Genomic DNA, 20,215 nt, shown 5'->3' on the forward strand with positions numbered 1-20,215 from the left:
GGGTGTTTTAGTCAGCTTTTGGTACCATACTAAATACCATAGACCAGGTGGCTTAAACAACAGAAATTTATTTTCTCACACTTCTGGAAACTGGGAAATCCAAAATCAAGGTGCCAGCCAATTTGGTTTCTGGTGAGAACTCTCTTCCTAACTTGCAAACGCCTACCTTCTCACCAAGTCCTCATATGGTAAAGAGAAAGAGAGAAAGAGAGGCCACAGTCCTATCCCATTAAGGTTCCACTCTTATGAACTCATTTAACCTTCATTATCTCATAAAGACTCTATCTCCAACTACAATCACACTGCCTGTTAGGGGTTCAACATTTCAATATGGGTTGGGGAGGGGAGGTACACAATTCAGTCTGTAGCAGGGAGGGAAGGGTGGGGGAACTGTCAGATCTCTATATGGGTCTGACAACTGTGAAAGAAGAGAGAGAAAGAAAAAGTCTTGAGTAGGAAGGATGTTCAGCTGTAGCACAGTTTCAAGAAAGATTTGGCCAGGCTCATAGAGCTCAAGAGCTTGAGCCAAAGCCATTCAAGCAGTCCTGCTTCTACCTGGACTGGGAATGGAGTGCCCTGCTGTGCTCAGTAACTGGTCTGGGGGCAGTCTTCAGGAAGCGTGGTTTCAACAATCATGGTAATGGATTTCAAGGGTCAGCATGTAAGACTAGAAGCAAAATATGCCTCCTATTGCAAGAGATCTGAGTAGCACATTTCCCTAGCTGCTTCCCTTCATAGGTAAAGAAAGAGCAACAAAAGTGTGTAATTTAAAGAGCTTCTTGGCCAGATTAAATGAATTAATATAAAGTTCATGGCTCATGCCTGGCACATATGAGCACTTAATGTATGTTAGTTCTTATTAAAATGTATTTCTTATACATCCTGATCTTTGAGTGCCACATGAAAAGAGCTCTCATTACATATTCATCCCAGGTTGTGCTTGCTGATCATCAACACCCATACTTCAATTAAATATACCATTGGTTTTATTGCTTTGTAAAAGTGTTCCAGAGATAATCAGTGTGGATGCTAGAAAAGGTTATTGCTCTATAAAAGGGATAAAGAGCTCAATTTTCCTGACTTGAGTTTGTGACCATAATATGCAATTATAATTGCATTGGTTATTTATTTGTCCCTAGTTTAGTTGAGGTACCTCAGAATTACAAAGTTTTAGAATTAACTGGAAAATGTTAAGCCATCTGGTCTAAACACCATGCTCTGTTTATGATATGGTTTGGCTGTATCCCCACCGAAATCTCATCTTGAATTCTCACATGTTGGGGGAGGGATCTGGTGAGAGGTAACTGAATTATAGGGACAAGTCTTTCTTGTGTTGTTATCGTGATAGTGAATAAGTTTCACAAGGTCTGATGGTTTTAAGAAGAGAGAGTTCTCCTGCCAAGCTCTTTCTCTCTGCCTGCTGCCATCTATGTAAGACCTGACTTGCTCCTCCTTGCTTTCTGCCATGATTGTGAGGTTTCTCCAGCCACATGGAAGTGAAAGTCCAATTAAACCTCTTTCTTTTGTAAATTGCCCAGTCTTGGGTATGTCTTTATCAGCCCCAATGAAAACAAACTAATACAGTTTAGCTTTCCCAAAGAAATGATCCTTCAGCCTCTTTTCACCAATGGTAATGATGAAAAGCATACTGGTTTGTGGGGTTGTCTCCTCCTTGTTTGGGCTGTGTTCAGGCCACCTTCTGTCTGGCTCTCTGGATCCTTCTTCAGCACCCTGTGCTTTCTTCCAGGAGGCTGATTTCTATGGACTACATTATTTTTATTTTTTTCTTCAATTTTTATTTTAAGTTTCAGGGTACATGTGCAGGATATGCAGGTTTGTTACAAAGGTAAACGTGTGCCATGGTGGTTTGCTGCACAGATTAACCCATCATCTAGGTATTAAGCCCAGCATCCATTAGCTATTATTCCTGATGCTCTCCCTCCCCTGCCACCCCCAACAGGCCCCAGTGTGTGTTGTTCCTCACCATGTGTCCATCACTGATCATTAGAGAAATGCAAACAAAAACCACAATGAGATACCATCTCATGCCAGTCAGAATGGCAGTTATTAAAGAGTCCAGAAACAACAGATGCTGGTGAGGTGTGGAGAAAAAGGAATGCTTTTTCACTGTTGGTGGTAGTGTAAATTAGTTCAACCTTTGTGGAAGATGGTGTGGCAATTCCTCAAAGATCCAGAAGCAGAAATACCATTTGACCCAGCAATCCTCTTACTGGGTATATAACCCCCAAAATAGAAAACATTCTATATAAAGATACATGCATGCCTATGTTCATTGCAGCACAATTCACAATAGCAAAGACATGGAATCATCCCAAATGCCCATCATTTGATAGACAGGACTACATTTTTGCTTCCAATTGAGTTTGACCCATGGATTTAGCCAGCATCCTCCAGGATATTGGCAGGTGGGAGGGGGGAAATCAGGCTACTTATTTCCATGGGTCCCAGGTGTAGCCCTGATTGAAGTTACCACTCTCAAACCACTGAGTGCTAGCAACTGTCTTTCCCACTCTGTTTCTTTTATTAGCTGAGCTGGGGTTCCACTATAGCCCATTCATACCTTTGTAGTTAGTTCCTTAATGAGTTAATCCCAAATTATCTCAATTTAAATTTGTTGTATTTCCTGTTGGTATCCTCACTGCCACAGACTGCTTTAAATTAATAAAATTATATTCCTTAGAGAGGTGATGCAGCCACTTGGAGTCATACAGAGATGGTCTTACCCATTTCTTCAAATAACAGCTCTTCGAATCCACAGGGCAGAACTTAATAGAAACCAAAAAATCTGGACACTGCTACTTTCCAGTCTGTTGCTTTTGTGACAATGATTTTGAGAGGCATTTTGTGGAAAATCAAATTCAATAGCTAAGTGTTTTTTGTAAATATCTAGCTGAGCTCAACAATCTTTTTTACACCTTTCATTCAAAAATTTTTCTAAGTCTTTTAATAGTCTATTTTTATTTTCAGTCCTCATCACCTCTTAGGAGAGCACACTCTCTCTGTGAATTCCTTTGTAATGCTAGCTGCTCTCTATGAGTGTGGTGAATGGGGTATTGATAAAGCACTGATAGCCTTTATGTGTTCTTAATTTACTGTTGCTTATTTCCTCTAAAGACACACTATACATCTTTAATGTTATGACATTTTCATTTCTAATGACTGACAAAGAACCTGTGTGGGGAGAGGAAGAGAAGGCAGGATGGAAAAAGAAAAAAGAAATCTGCAGCCCCACCACACAAACCCACCCAGTTAACTGTGTTTTGAATAACATATTGTCTTAGTGCACAGAATAATATTTTTATCTGTTATAATTGTATCCTTTTTGCACTATATTTTTCAACTAACATTAAAATACTCTCCAATATTTTATGTAACTTTCTGGAAAGAAAAAAACTCCATGTGCACATAAAGATTATACAATACACCATTGTGTTTCTATGCCACAAGTTACTTAACCTTGTCTTATAATTTGATTTGTTATGTAAGTTATGTTACATAAAACAAAACTTGATATTTGATTTGTTTATAAGCTTGACTATTATAAATGTTAACAATGTATATACTTGGAAGTAAGACTTTCTGTTGTTGCTCTTTGTTTTCATTTTCCTCCTTTGGGTTTTATTCTCAGAAATTAACCATAGGTATCAAAACATTTAAACAATTATCAATCTCTAGTACCATGAACTGTATAAGAATCTCTAAATAACCACACCTGGGTCAGCAAAATATTGTCATCAGTGCAAACCCTGTTAATGTTCCAATTTCAACCTTTCTGGTGTTGTTTGTGGTCTTGGCTAATGTTCAATCACTTACACAAATGATTAATGATATTCCAACCCAGAGGCTTAGAATATTAATGGTTGTAGACTGTTTTCTCTGGATCAAGATTTGTTCTAGACACTATGCCAGATGGGCCTGATGCTTGCATAACATTCAAGCAGGACAGTTAAGCCTTGAACTGCATGGACTTCAACTGTGGTGGTCCACTGATACATAGATCTTTTTCAATAAATATATTGGAAATTTTGGGAGGGATTTGAAGTGACAATTTGAAAAAACTCACAGACCAATCGCATCACCTAGAAATACTGAAAACAATTAAGAAAGGGTAACTATGTCATGAATCATAAATATATGTAAATACTAGTCTATTTTATCATTTACTCCTATAAGATACATGTGTCTATTATGAAAAGTTAAAAATTTGCAAAATATATGCACACACAGACAAACCATGGCACCATTTGCAATCAAGAGAAAGGCAAACAAATGTAAAGATGCAGTATTAAGTTATAACTGCATATAATTAACAGTAGTAATACTGTACCATTGTAATAATTTTGTGGCCACCTCCTGTTGCCATTAAGTCAAGCTCATGTGTTACCAGTATCAGCTTAAAATGCTGGGTTACACTAATCATATCCCCTGAGCAGTTTGTCTCTCTAGTAAATTGCAAATCACAGTAAAAAGTGATCTTTTACGATTCTTGCATATTTTTCATTGTGTTTTATGCAATACCATAAATCTTGGAAACACTATGGGACCTATAAGAAGTGCCAACAGTCTTTTGGTTGTGTAACAGTAAGGTCTGGACAACAAGAACCCTTTCTCTGGACTGGTTCCTTCGATGCTTTGTTTCAAAAGTCAGGAAATACCTTGCTAGTAAAGGACTGTCATAAAGTTCTTTTGAAATTGTATGATGCCTCTGACCATCTGAAACCTCTTGAGTTAAACGCTGATTGTGGTGCCAAAGTGATCTATTTGCCTCCAAACACAACATCCCTAGTTTAGCCTCTAGATCCAGGGCCATACAAACCTTTAAGTCTCATTACACACAGTGATCTATGGAAAAGGTTGCCAACACTGTGGAAGGGAACTTTGACACAGAACATTCTGAAAGTCTGGAAGAATTATACTATCGTTGCTATGAGAAAAGCCATGAAAACCTGAGACAATAAATCCCTGCTGGGGAAAACTGTGTCCAGAAGTTGTGCTTGACTTCACAAGATTTATGACAGAGACAGTCCAGGAAGTCATGAAAGAGATTGTGAATATGGCAAAGGAAGGGAGGTGACAGTTGTGAAGGGTTTCACTATATGGATCTTGGAGAAAGGAGCTAATAGTCACCACACCAGAGGAATTAACAAGAGATGAATCGATGGACCTGAGTGCTCCCAAACCAGTGCCTAATGATGAGGAAGAAGATGGAAAAAAACAAAACAAACAAACAAACAACAACAACAACAACAAAAACAGTGCCAGAAAACAAATTGACATTAGATAATCTGGAAGAAGAGTTTTGGTTATTCAAGATCGCTTCTGTTTTCTTTTTATGACATGAACCCTTCTGTGATGCAGGCACTGAAACTAAAGCAAATGACAGAAGAAGGACTGTGACTGTATAGAAATATTCATGGAGAAATGAAAAAGTGAAATATCAAATAGAAATTAGGTTGTATTTCTGTGAAGTTACACTGAGGGTTCCTGTCTCTCCTGCCTCACCTTTTGCTTCCTTCACTTCTGCCTCTGCCACTCTTCAAACAGTAACACCAACCCCTCCTCTTCCTCCTCCTCCTCCTTAGCCTACTCAACGTGAAGACAAACAGAATGAAGACCTTTATGATGGTCCAATTCTCCACTGAATAAATAGTAAATAAGTTTCTCTTCCTTATAATTTTCTTCTAGTATTTTTTTCACTAGCCTATTTTATTATAAGAATACAATCTATAATACATATAACATACAAAATATATGTCAATCGACTGTTTATGTTATTGGTAAGGCTTCAGGTCAACAGTAGGCTATTAGTAGTAAAGGTTTTGGGGAATCAAAAGTTATACTCAGATTTTCGACTGCACTGGGGGTTGGTGCCTTCAATCCTCATGTTGTTCAAGGGTCAACTGTATATATAATTTTAAGGCATATAAGAGCATATATATGTTTTTAATAGATACTTCAGTTGCTTTCAGTCTCACTTTACACTATCATTTAATAAAATATTTGTTCATACATCTTTCCTTCAGGTATTGTTATTTCCTAAAAACAGATTTCTTGAAGTAGAATTATTCACCGAAAGATAATACACCCCATTAAGGACCTTGATACATATGGTTCAGTTGCTTTCTTGAATATTTTCACCACTTGAACTTGAGATTCAAGTTCATGTGCAAATTGATAGATCCTCATCAGTGTTAAACCCTACATATTTATAAAATGTATATATACATATATATAAATAAATTTGATAGGTGAAATTCATTCACTTACATCACAATTACCTGTAAAATATTCCTAGAGTTTCTGAGTAATTATCCATACCTTTACTTAGTAATTATTTTAGCTTTTGAGAGTATAAACTTTTCCCACCTGCTTCTAGCACAATGGGCCTCAGTGAAAGTCTTTTTACTCTAGTCATATATTTCTTAAGGTCGCCCAGACAGCCCTTTCATTTTTAACTTTTCAAACTGAAGAGAACAAACAGCATAGCAGGCACAGGAGGAGAATTTTCAGCTTGCAGCTGGTTAGCGGTTGTCAAAGCGTATCCCACTAATATTCCAGTTCCACCCTCTCTGGCACTGTCTGTGGTCTTAGCTAATGCTCAATCAGTTACACAAATGATTACTGACCCACAGCCTTGGGGTATTAATCGTTATAAAGTGTAGCCTGCTGTGCAAGATGTTATGTAGATGGGTCTGACGCTTGCAAAACATCAAAGCAAAAACACAATATTTCCATAGCATTGTCCTCAAAAGCACCTATAAAAATGGACCTACATATTTTGAAAAGTATATGTATCTGGAGATAACATGAGATACAGAAAGGAGAAGGAGATTTTCTTATGGAAATGCCTGATAAGAAGCCATTTAATTAGGCTCCCTCACCACATTTTTTTTTCTCTAACATCTAAGACTTTTGAGAAAAGATGGTCTATGTAAAGTGACTTTCACAATGTTCAGCATATGCTTTGTGTTTAGAGAAGGGTGATACATATTATGCACTCAAGCATATCACTACATAGCTATGTGACACCGTGTCAGCAACTCAGTTTCTCTGAGCTTCAGTTGCTTTATCTGTTGAATTAAGGCACCAGACGACATGAACCATACTCCAAAAATGAAATACTGATAAGAGGGGATGGAGAGCTATTGGAGCCCTATCATTTGCACATCTGGACCACGTGATGGAGAACCAGGGATGACAATTGAGAGGAGAGACAGAGAACCCTCCATCTGTGTCAAAATGCCCAGTGTTACCGCCAACAAGAGTCAGCCACATCAAAACAGGTACTGGGATAAAACACATTCCATCTTTTTGCCAGGTTTCACCCTGTCTCCAGGTAAAAAATCAGGAGAGTTTACAGAGCACAAGTGTATCAGTTCATTTTCATGCTGCTGATAAAGACATACCTCACACTGGGTAATTAATAAAGAAAAAGAGGTTTAATAGATTCACAGTTCCATGTGGCTGGGGAGGCCTCATAATCATGGCAGAAGGTGAAAGGCAAATCTTACATGGCAGCAGGGAAGAGAGAATAAGAATGAAGTGAAAAGGGTTTCCCCTTATAAAACTATCAGATCTTGTAAGACTCATTCACTACCATGAGAATAGTATGGGGGAAACCACCTCCATGATTCAATTATCTCCCACCGGGTCCCTCCCACAACACGTAGGGATTATGGGAGCTATAACTCAAGATGAGATTTGGATGGGGACACAGCCAAACCATATCAACAGGTGAACTGAAGAGACAGGTCTAAGTATAGGATTTAAAAGACAGCAGAAACATAATACCTGTTGCCCTTGTGAGTATTTGGCAGGTGTTTTTCTATAACACCTGTTTGCCACCCTATGTCCTCACAGTTGCTCTTCTCTCTGCTGCGAATATTATTCCTGCTCTTCACATCTCTGGCCGCTTCTCATCACTCATACCTCAGCTCACTCTGCTCCACCACAGACACAATGGATGCCACTGAAAACCCTTCTGAAGGCACCCCTCCTCCATCAGGATCACATCATCTTGGGCTACTGTTCTCAAACAATTACCACCCCAAAGTGTGTGTACGTGTGTGTATCTGTGTGCGTGTGATACATACTCATTTTATTTTCTGTCTCCCCCAAATGCAATTCAAGCTCTAAGACAGGAAGAGCACCTCTTTTGTGCTCATCTTTGTCTAGCAATGCTGCTCTGTATTAATAACTGTATAAACATTTGTTAAAGGAATGAATGGATGAATGATCTCTAGGAGAAGCCCTACAGAAGCATGTTGCAGGATAGAAAGAGTCTGCATAGGGGAGGAAATCATGAGAGATCCTGACCCTGGCCTAACCAGGAGGGGTGGAGGGCAGGAATGGCCTGAAGAGGGGGATATTTTATCAGTGACATTGATTAGCATTACAAGTGCATGGTAATAACAAAAAGTACGCCCACTTTTAATTGTTTTTATTACTGTTTTTAAACTACGCAAACACTACACCCCTCATCTCCTGCACCCCAGGAAGACTGTTCCCATTGCCCTACAGTACACCACTGGACTTACAAGCGAGTCTTCTGCTCAATGTGGAGAAAGAAAATATTAAATTAAGGAAGGTAGAGGAACCTCAGTATCTCTGATCTATCTATCAACTATCTAAATGTTCTTTCAACAAACATTTGTTGAGTACCAACTATGAGCCAGTGCTGTGTAAAGTTCAACAAAACAAGGTGGTGAAGGCATAGCTGCTGGGCTCTGTACCTGGTTATAGACCCAGACCCAGTAGGGGCAATGACACTGAATGGTAAAGACTTCCCTACAGATGAGAGTCAAGTGCTTGGTGGATGTTATAGATGTGCTGAGTTCTTCTATTGTAGAATACCAGGGGAAGTCAATCCCAAGAGGTGATGTGTTAGGTGGGCTCTGAAAGTCACATAAGATATTGCTGGGAAGCAAGAGGAGGAAAATGTTTTGAGTGAGGCACAGAGATGTGAAAAGGGATGGCCTGTTTGGGAATGCAGGCTAGTGTGTCTAGCACCCCTGTCGCTTGAACTGCAGCCCAACATACAGAAGAGCGGGGAAAGAGGACAGTAAAGGTTAAGTTGAGCCAGGCATGCAACAGGCCTTGAATGCCACATTGAAAATAAAACCCAAGAAACAAAAAAAGCAAAATTACCTTCTACCAATGGGCAGCCACCAAGGTGTGGAAGTGGGGAATGACACCAGGAGCCTTTTACTTTTTGAAAACTCCCCTGCTGGCTGTGAAGATCACAGCCAACATGGCTGACCTTAACTCTGTGCAAATGTCAGCGAGCAAGGAAAGTGGAGCTCCCTATAGCATGCACCTGCTCTCTGCACCAATGTTTCCATCCCTTTATTTGCTGCCAGTTTTCTGAACCTCAAAAACCCATTCATGTTTATTAATGACTACCTATAGTACATCACAAGTGTGACATTTAAAACTTAAAGTTGTTTGAATTATGAGATTGCCAAGAAAGTAAAAATTCCTCTACATTTGAAACCCTTTCAGTTCTACCAGCCCCCATAGCTATGGAAAAAGAGCTTAAGAGTTTTCAAACTCCACAGAATTTTGTTTATAGAAGGACCAACTGTGAAGTATTTCAAACACTAGTTATTATTGTGTTGTTTTGAAAGCTGTGAATGTGTCAAAGTCTTCAGTAGGGAAGGTCCATTATCTCTTATGCAATGATAATAAAATACATAACATGATATAATTATACATATATTAAAATGATGCATGTGCAGGCACAGAGTCCAGAACAGAGCAAAATGGGAAAAGGAATTATTGTTGTGTGCTCCGAAGAACATTGGCTTTAGTGTGAGACAGTCCTGGGCTCAAACACCAGCCTCCATTTCCTTCTAAGGAATCATTGCTAAGCTTCAAGGAAACAGAATACACCAAAGACATTAATTCTGTCCAAGCAAGGTCACACTGACATTTAATCCAAATGGATAGTGATATTGAGCCCTCTTAGCTTGATTGCAGGGTGTCCTTCCTCTCATCGGCATCTTCTGATTCTTTCTTCCACTTGCAAAAAGATAATACCATGTGCCTACAATTAGTTTACTCATTGCCCTTGTCCTGTGGGTTATGTCAATCAGGTAAAGCTTTGGCTGTGTTACAACAGCAGCACCCCTAAATCCCAAAGGGTTTACACACAAAAGTGTGTTTCCGGCTCACACAAAATCAACTTAGAATCCAGGTGACCTTGGCACAATTATCCCTCATGCCACTTGCCCCCACTGCCTCCAAGTCTGAGGAGGAAGGGGGCTGGGATATGGACACTGGCTCTGCCCCATTTGGAGCTACTTTTTCACTGGACCCTGCAAAAGTCTTTCTCTACCCAGAACTTCACAATATCTCTCATGAAATCAGAGTCTTCAGCTTCGCTTTCATTTGTGTTTTCTCCTGTATGTAAATATCAGTAAATGAACTTTCAAAAACCCTCTCCAGCTGGGTGTGATAGTGTGTGCCTGTGGTTCCAGCTACTCAGGAGGCTGAAGTAGGAGGATTGTTTGAGCCCAGGAGTTTGAGGCTGCAGTGAAATACAATCATACCACTGTGCTATAGCCTGGGTGACAAAGCTAGACCCTGTCTCAAAGAAAAAGATTATCCATTTTTACAATGATAAGGTATAGACCACAGAACACATTCTAAATCAATTTCACAAGTTTTTGCCAGGCCCCAGCTGTAGGCCAAGACAAGGTTAACTCACTGACTTAGCAACTCCTACCACTGAAACGAGTGGCAAGTGTAGCATGGAAAATGAAAAATGGAAAATAGGTTTCCATGACCAAACCCATCACTGAATTCCTCTATGACATCTCAAGAAATGAGATTTGTAAATAATGAACAGAGGAAAAGGTGGCTGCAAAGGAGTCCTCAAGTTTCATCATGTAAGGAGCATAATAAAATGTCTACAGCTTTTTAGAGGATATCTTTCTGGCTTCTACCCAAGACAACTTCAAAATTTCAAGGTACTAATTTCATCCAGAAATTATTTACTTAAAATCTTGGTACATTAGAGAGAGAGAGAGGAAAAAGAAGACAGGAAGGAGGGAGGAGAAGGGAAGGGAGGGGAAGGGAAGGGAAGGGAAGGGAAGGGAAGGGAAGGGAAGGGAATGGAAGGGAAGGAGGCAGGGAGGGAAGGAGGGAGGGAGGGAAGGAAGGAAGGAAGCAAAGAAGGAAGAAAATTTCCCTTTTTCTTAAACTTTCTTCTTTCATACCTAGGAGAAATTATCATGTTTTGGAATTTTTCAGAAATTTAAAGATAATCTAGTTCTATGACCCTTTTCAGAGAAGGAAATCTGTAGCTCAGGAAGGTGAGGCCCACCGTCACTCATCACAGGGTCAGCAAATGAATGAACTAAACCTTTGTGCAGCACTTTCCACAAACTCTGTTGTGCTGTCTAGCTAAACAACAGCTTAGATGAGAGGAAGACCTTGCGGGGTAATTATCTCTCCCAGATCCTAGCCAAAGAATGCAGCCTTCTGTTTGTACCAAGGCACTTGGTTTCTGTGTTTCTGTGCTGAAAGAACAGTGCCTGTTTGAGTCCTTGGCCATTGGCCAGAGAAGCTGGGCTCTGGAAGCAGTTCAGGGAGACTGCAGTGAATGGGAGGAAGGCTCCCAGCTGAGAGGAGGCTCTTGGCTGTCCACTGAGGAGAGGCTAGGAATCCTTCACAATGAACGATTGAGAAATCCTCCAGGAAGGTAAACAACTTCAAGTGTGCAATTGGTGGCCAAGGATGAAATACTGATGTAAGCAAAAGGCCAACTAAGTGTCCGCCTGGTTACTCATTTTTTCTCTTCTTCTTTTCCACTCCCTCCCTCCTCTTCCCCTTCCTGCTCCTTCTCCTCCTCCTCCACCTCCTCCTGCTGCTGCTTCTCCTCTTCTTCCTTTTTTCATAAACCACTAAAATGATTTATTTTTTTCAGGTATCTAAACCCTAGATGTTTAAAATCTCCAACATCTATTTTAGATGGAGTGTGGGGTGATGCACACAGCCTAGAGAAACTCCTTATGTAACTGAGGTGTTTGCCAACCCTTCACTATTTCTTCTCATTACTGGTCTGTAACTCAGGGCTCTTCTGCACAGATATAGTAGGTAAATTGCAGAGTTGGTGGTCAAATAGACCTGGATTAGAATTCTGACTCCATTTCCATCTAACTGTGTGTCCTTGAGGAAGCTGTTTAATGTCTCTGATTTTCACTTTCCACACTAAGAAACAGCACAGACCCTGCAGAATCATAAGGAGGAAATCTCAGATGCATTCCATTACCCAGCTCTCTCCGTGTTAAAGAGCTTCAAGGTTTGCTCCTCTTTTCTTCCCTGGTGACAATTTTCATGTGCCGGGTAAAAATATTACTCACTCATTTGTTTATTCACTAAGTGTTGACTTTATGGGATAGTCACTGTTCTAGGTTCTGAGTTTTCAGGAATGAATCGAAGACACAGAGTCCCTACTCTCATGGAGACAGGCTCCTGGTAGTGAAGGTCAGTAAGTGAACACCAGAAAAGAAGGTGAACAAAATTTTACCTTTTAATTACTGTTATATTTCCAGTCCCATGAATGGGTCCTGGCACATAGTAGGTGGTCATTTAATATCTGTAGAATGATTTAAATGAATTACATTTGGTAAAAAAATTAAAACAGAGAGCGGCGCCGGCCTCCGCGGCTGAGGAAAGCAGGAGGAGGTGGTGGCGGCGGGAAGATGTAACTTGGGGCGGAATCCGACCGCATCCGTGTTTCGGGGGCTGCCCGGCAGGACGCATCGTGAAGCCGGTCCACTCCTCAGCCCCGCAGTGCGGCGGTGGCCTGGCAGCGCGGTGCGGGCTCCGAGAAGAAAGAGTGTGGCCCGGGGCGGGCGGATTAGGAGGTGTCGAGGCAGTGGCCCGGAAGTGGTCAGGGCCGCTGCGAGCGGAAGGGCGCCTGTGCTTCGTCCGCTCGGCGGTGGCCCAGCCAGGCCCGCGGGACTCAGACCAGCGGGGAGCGCGACCTACGCCCTTGGGGCCCTCCCGCCGGGCCGGAGACCCAAGCCCCCAACGCCCGGCCCTGCCCTGGAAGCGCTCGCGGCCCGGCGCCTGGACGGGGAAGTTGTGAGTGAACGCGGACGGGGTGCGGCGAGGTCGGCGTGTCGGGCCGGTGTCGGCGGGCGCGGAGTTTCTTTGTGGCATGCGGTGGAAGGTCGGCTGATCCCCCCTTCGGAGTCATTAATTCAAACGTGTACTCCGCGAACGTTTCCCGGACTCCCGTGTGCAATTATCGGCGCTAGGCCTTGGGGATACGGCCCACTATGGACCGAGCACGGTGGCCGAGCTCAGTTTGATGGGTTACCCCAGAGGGGCGGATACGGGAAGGTTAAGGTTGTTGGAGGAGAAACGTGGAGTAGGCTTTTTGTCTTGATTCCGCATGAACTGTGCCTGAAATGTGCTTTTAAATGGGGAAGGTGCTCTGAAGATTTGTGCCGAAACGCCCTCTCCTCGAGATTTAACTAATTGTTCTCTCCTCTCTCTGGCTGTTGGACGCGCACCTTTCCGGAGGATGGGGGAGGTAACCGAGGTCCTGAGCCGGTACCTGAACTTGGGTGAACAGAGAACCTCAACTTTTGCTTTCTAGCACTCGACCGCTCCCAGCAAGGCGTCCGCTTACTCAGTGGTTCTCAGTGTTTGGAGTGCTTAAGAATAACTGGTGGCTGTTCATGTCCTTTGCCCACTTTTTGATGGGGTTGTTTTTTTCTTGTAAATTTGTTTGAGTTCATTGTAGATTCTGGATAATAGCCCTTTGTCAGATGAGTAGGTTGCGAAAATTTTCTCCCATTTTGTAGGTTGCCTGTTCACTCTGATGGTAGTTTCTTTTGCTGTGCAGAAGCTCTTTAGTTTAATTAGATCCCATTTGTCAATTTTGTCTTTTGTTGCCATTGCTTTTGGTGTTTTGGACATGAAGTCCTTGCCCATGCCTATGTCCTGAATGGTAATGCCTAGGTTTTCTTCTAGGGTTTTTATGGTTTTAGGTCTAATGTTTAAGTCTTTAATCCATCTTGAATTGATTTTTGTATAAGGTGTAAGGAAGGGATCCAGTTTCAGCTTTCTACATATGGCTAGCCAGTTTTCCCAGCACCATTTATTAAGTAGGGAATACCAAAGAAGACATTTATGCAGCCAAAAAACACATGAAAAAATGCTCATCATCACTGGCCATCAGAGAAATGCAAATCAAAACCACAATGCGATACCATCTCACACCAGTTAGAATGGCAATCATTAAAAAGTCAGGAAACAACAGGTGCTGGAGAGGATGTGGAGAAATAGGAACACTTTTACACTGTTGGTGGGACTGTAAACTAGTTCATCCATTGTGGAAGTCAGTGTGGCGATTCCTCAGGGATCTAGAACTAGAAATACCATTTGACCCAGCCATCCCATTACTGGGTATATACCCAAAGGACTATAAATCATGCTGCTATAAAGCACATGCACACGTATGTTTATTGCTGCATTATTCACAATAGCAAAGACTTGGAACCAACCCAAATATCCAACAATGATAAACTGGATTAAGAAAATGCGGCACATATACACCATGGAATACTATGCAGCCATAAAAAATGATGAGTTCATGTCCTTTGTAGGGACATGGATGAAATTGGAAATCATCATTCTCAGTAAACTATCGCAAGAACAAAAAACCAAACACCGCATATTCTCACTCATAGGTGGGAATTGAACAGTGAGATCACATGGACACAGGAAGGGGAATATCACACTCTGGGGACTGTGGTGGGGTGGGGGGAGGGCGGAGGGATAGCATTGGGAGATATACCTAATGCTAGATGACGAATTAGTGGGTGCAGCACACCAGCATGGCACATGTATACATATGTAACTAACCTGCACAATGTGCACATGTACTCTAAAACTTAAAGTATAATAATAATAAAAAAAAGAATAACTGGTGGTGTTTGATTTCACAAAGTACATTCGGGCAGATCTTTGGTTCTTGGGGGGATGGGGCTGGAATCTGCGGGTGTGACCTCCACTCTAGGTCTGTGCTGTCCAGCAAAGTAGCCAATGGACACATGTGGCTACTAAGCATGTGAAATACAGCTAATCAAGACTGAAATATTAAAACACACACCAGTTTTAGAAGACTAGGAAAAAAGCAAACCTTTATTAGATTTTTATGTTGATTATATGTTGGAAAGATAATATTTTGGATGTGTCAAATGTTAAAAATTAATTTCACCCATTTTTGTGACGTGGCTACTAAGGAATTTCAGGTGATGCTTGTGGCTCCTCACACGGTTTCTATTGGACAGTGCTGCTGCAGGTGATCCTAAGGCGGGTGGGTGCAGGAACCCAGCTGAGAGTTTAGAAATTACGTGTAACTTTGGAGACAAGTGTCTGTGGGGGAAGGAGCCTCCGGACTTGGAGATACAACTCTTGCTCCTAACATTTATCGAGTCTTTAATTAATGCCCTGGGTAACTATAAGGTTGGAACTGTAATTGTCACCATATTGATGATGAGAAACTTGAGAAAGGATAAGTGACTTGTCTAAAATCACACAGTAAAACCTCAAATCAAACCCAGGCCCTCTGGCTCCAGACTCTAAATTATACTCTGAATGATACTCACTGATTGTCCGAGGACACAAACAGTGTCGAGGCACTATCTGCTGGGTGTCTGCAGAACCTTACTGTTCTAAAGCAAAACATTTTACCCCTGGACAAGAGCAGCAAAGGTGGCGTTCGGCCCTCCTTGGCTCTCATTTGACTGTTCAGAGCCAGGTGCTTTTCTTTCTTGGGTCAGAACATATTTTCAGCAGCATTTTGAAGCACCCCTGGCATGCACTGCACAGGGAAACCAGGACCACATTGGTGTGCTGTGTCCTCCTTACCAACTGGCTCTTGGAGAAGGCTGCTCTTTGGCGTAAATTGCAATCGATTAGGGATCGTTTCTCAGAATCAAGTTAGAAGTGAGAGTTCAGATAAGTGAGGCCGCCATTGCTGCTTTGAACACCTCAGAAGGGGAGAATGGATTTATCAGGAGTGAAAAAGAAGAGCTTGCTAGGAGTCAAAGAAAATAATAAAAAATCCAGCACTAGGGCCCCTTCACCTACCAAACGCAAAGACCGCTCAGATGAGAAGTCCAAGGATCGCTCAAAAGATATAGGGGCCACCAAGGAGTCGAGTAAGAAGGATCGCGGCCGGGACAAAACGCGAAAGAGGCGCAGCGCTTCCAGTGGTAGCAGCAGTACCAGGTCTCGGTCCAGCTCGACTTCCAGCCCAGGCTCCAGCACCAGCACTGGCTCAAGCAGTGGCTCCAGCTCTTCCTCAGCATCCAGCCGCTCAGGAAGCTCCAGCACCTCCCGCAGCTCCAGCTCTAGCAGCTCTTCTGGCTCTCCAAGTCCTTCTCGGCGCAGACACGACAACAGGAGGCGCTCCCGCTCCAAATCCAAACCACCTAAAAGAGATGAAAAGGAGAGGAAAAGGCGGAGCCCATCTCCTAAGCCCACCAAAGTGCACATTGGGAGACTCACCAGGAATGTGACAAAGGATCACATCATGGAGATATTTTCCACCTATGGGAAAATTAAAATGATTGACATGCCCGTGGAAAGGATGCAACCCCATCTGTCCAAAGGCTATGCGTACGTAGAGTTTGAGAATCCAGATGAAGCTGAGAAGGCGCTGAAGCACATGGATGGAGGACAAATTGATGGCCAGGAGATCACTGCCACCGCCGTGCTGGCCCCCTGGCCTAGGCCACCCCCCAGGAGATTCAGCCCTCCCAGGAGAATGTTGCCACCACCGCCTATGTGGCGCAGGTCTCCCCCACGGATGAGGAGATGGTCCCGCTCACGAGGCGCAGGTCCCCCGTGCGCCGGAGATCACGGTCCCCGGGCCGCCGCCGCCACAGGAGCCGCTCCAGCTCCAACTCCTCCCGATAAACAGGCCACTGAAGCTCTCACCCCTGTAACTTATACCCCACCCAGCTCAGTTTTGTCACTTTTCTAGCCAAAGCAAGACCAGTAGGAAAGCAAACCCTTGACTCTGGCAGGATTTGCAGGCAGCAGGCAGCACCCCTCTGCCAGCCGGGCTCCGGCTGCAGAAGTGCTGTTGGTTTGGATGCTGTGTGCCTGTCAAGATTCCCTCCGGTTTTCTGGCCAGAAAGCTCACTCGTTTCCGGTTTCTAAGAGTCAGTTCAGTGGCAGAGCCACCAGGGACAAGTGAGGCTCTTGGGGGTGGTTTGACCCTGCTTACCTGGGAGCACACTTTTCCCTTCCCCAATGACCTGGGATGGTGGCCAGGCCGTGCCCTTGCTGTTGCTGGGCAGTGTCCTTTTGGAAAGGGAGCTGCCCCAGGCTTTAGTGCAGCTGCCAACCCTGTTAGGCCTGGCCTCTCGAGGCCTCTTCTGACTTCAAGGGTCACAGCCCCCCAAAGATCCTCTCACCCATGGTAGTTGCTGCTCATGATTCTGTCTGTCCGTGCACCGATGCACACACCACACCCCACCACTGTACTCTGAAATTGGCGAGTGAGTTGAGAGCCAGCTCTGCGGGGTCATCACGCAGCCATGGTTGTGCCTGTCCTTCATGGTGGTCTTTCAGGTTATCTTGGCAACATGTACATTGCTTTTATTTTTTTTCTTTTTTGCTTTTATTGTACAGTCAGTTCTATAAAATTTCTCTTTTGAGTTTTATACCTTTGTAGCATTTTAGATGACATTGTGTTTGTACTTTGTTGTGTAGAGTGGAAGAATTGTGTTGAATAAACCCAAGATCGGAATGCAAATCTAAAAAAAAAAAATTAAAAAAAGGGGCAACATTTAAAATAATATTTAATCTGTATGTTGCTAATATACCTAGTAATGATCAGTTCTATGAGGAAAAATCAGTACAATGAAAATCGAAAGTTAGCAGAAGTTATAAGGTGGTGAGGGAAGCCTTTATTTGGTGGTATTTGAGTAGAGAGCTAAGTTAAAGTGAGGCAACAATCATAATGAATATTTATTCATCACCTAATCACATGAGAAGAGTTCTTCTTTTCCACACATTTGATTATTCAGCTCTCCGTAATCCAGTAAGGGATTGCCGTTATCATTGCCATTCCAACATTGATGGAAGGAAGCACTGGGAGTCAAAGAACTTGTCCAGGGTCAAACTCTCTTCTGTCTGTCTGGAGATATTTCCACTCTAGATAGACAGAAGAGAGGTTGAGATTTGAACCCATAACCCTGACTCTAGGTTTGTGTGTTCAGCCTTCATGTGGCACTGCCTGAATTCCATCAGGTTAGGTGACATTCTCAAGCCTTGGACCCCTCAGATTCAAATTATAGAATAATGGTTCAATCATATTGTGTGTTTCAGAATAACCTGTGCTTGAAATGTTAGTAGCAGATGGAAATATTTGCAGCCCCCATAAGCAAATAGTACAGGCTTTAGGATTTTGGAGCAAGCTCTGCCATCATCTTCAGAAAACTCTTCTCCTTTTGAGAGACAGCTCTCTGCCAGCTGTTAGGCCTTAGTAGAAACTGAATGCTTGACTATGGGCCACTAAGTATCCATGCTATCTGAGCTACTTATCATGAACTGGGTGTTACATGACATACCAAGCCATAAGGTTAGGCACGCAGTACAATACTTCATCACCAAAGGAAGTTCTGTATACTGGTTCAGACCCAAGAAAGTCCTGAAGGCAGAAGTAAATTACATGAAGAAGTGACCCAAATGCCCATGGTCCCTACTCTGGCTACACTGCCTTCTCTCTTCTAGCCTGCACCTGTGGCTTCGTGGGTAGTACCCTATGATCAGTTGACAGAGGAAGAGGACAGTTGAACCAGGCTTTAGATGATTTTGCATAATATGCAGACACCACCAAATGTGGACAGCTGCAGCTCCACAGCCTCTTTCCAGAATATCCATGAAGGACAGTAGCAAAGGGAAAACCTCCCAGTGAATAGAACATTGGGCAGTGCACCTGGTTATGCACTTTACTTGGAAGGAGAAATGGCTAGACATGCAATTATGTGTCAGTGCATGGGCTGCAGAATCAATGGTTTGGCTAGATGCCCAGGGTCCTGGAAGGAAATGGAATCTCCATTTATATTTATGTCTTTTGCAACAGGCTATGTGTCAGGCCTCTGAGCCCAAGCCAAGCCATCGCATCCCCTGTCACTTGCACGTATACATCCAGATGTCCTGAAGTAACTGAAGATCCACAAAAGAAGTAAAAATAGCCTTAACTGATGACATTCCACCGTTGTGATTTGTTCCTGCCCCACCCTAACTGATCAATGTATTTTGTAATCTCCCCCACCCTTAAGAAGGTACTTTGTAATCTCCCCCACCCTTAAGAAGGTTCTTTGTAATTCTCCCCACCCTTGAGAATGTACTTTGTGAGATCCACCCCTGCCCGCAAAACATTGCTCTTAACTTCACCGCCTATCCCAAAACCTATAAGAACTAATGATAATCCACCACCCTTTGCTGACTCTCTTTTCGGACTCAGCCCCCCTGCACCCAGGTGAAATAAACAGCTTTATTGCTCACACAAAGCCTGTTTGGTGGTCTCTTCACACGGAAGCGCATGAAACTGTGGGCTCCACCAGGACAAGAACTGCATCTGAGCCACCTGTGAGTCACTGGGATTTTTAGGGTGCAGAGAGGCCCAAACTTTGAAAAGGGAACACAGAACAGTATGGTCCGAAGAGGAAGAAACCTGAGGAAGACAAGCCTGACTTTATTGGCTCTATCTCTTAAACTGCTCCAGGGCTGGGAGTCAGAATGCTTCCCTGGGCTACAAGAACTTGAGTTGTTAAAACCATAAATTTCATCCTCACTACCTGTATGTTTGAAAATAGCGATACCCCCTTCCAGAAGTCACTCAGTGCAGTTAAGAGGCTGCCTTGAAGGGAGTCCATTGAGCTTCCTTTTATCTGTGTCCTGAACCTGAGGCTCCTCACAGACCTGAGTCTGTGTTTTCTCCAGCACCCCTTGGGGGGCTGAATAATGTCACCACAGATATCCACATCCTAATCCCTGGAACCTGTGAATATGTTAAATTACACAGCAGAAGGACTTTGCAGGTATGATGAAGGTTAGAATCTTGAAATGGGGAGATAACTTACCTGAGTGAACCCAATGTGGTCACAAGAATTTTGAGGGAAACAGAGGTAGATCAGAGTCTGAAGGAAGGTGA

The 20,215-nt window shown here is 42.9% G+C and overlaps 1 protein-coding gene and 1 long non-coding RNA gene across 3 annotated transcripts; both read left to right on the forward strand.

The window, feature by feature from the left end:
• The first annotated feature begins 7,058 nt into the window (after positions 1 to 7,058).
• On the forward strand, positions 7,059 to 19,571 carry LOC129143695 (uncharacterized). 2 transcript variants are annotated; one of them, XR_008547436.1, is made up of 2 exons: positions 7,059 to 7,304; positions 19,142 to 19,571. It is a non-coding gene; the product is annotated as an uncharacterized LOC129143695 (long non-coding RNA). The 2 variants fall into 2 exon arrangements; XR_010156468.1 differs by lacking the exon at positions 7,059 to 7,304 and adding an exon at positions 8,301 to 12,510.
• Positions 12,662 to 17,809, forward strand: LOC107974193 (RNA-binding protein with serine-rich domain 1-like). The gene is given in 3 exon segments (XM_054682773.2): positions 12,662 to 12,730; positions 15,932 to 16,874; positions 16,877 to 17,809. Coding segments are annotated over 2 exon segments (915 nt in total). The 5' UTR covers positions 12,662 to 12,730; positions 15,932 to 16,048; the 3' UTR covers positions 16,966 to 17,809.
• Positions 19,572 to 20,215: the final 644 nt, after the last annotated feature.

This window comes from Pan troglodytes, chromosome 3, assembly GCF_028858775.2.
Source record: "Pan troglodytes isolate AG18354 chromosome 3, NHGRI_mPanTro3-v2.0_pri, whole genome shotgun sequence".
Lineage (NCBI taxonomy): Eukaryota > Metazoa > Chordata > Mammalia > Primates > Hominidae > Pan > Pan troglodytes.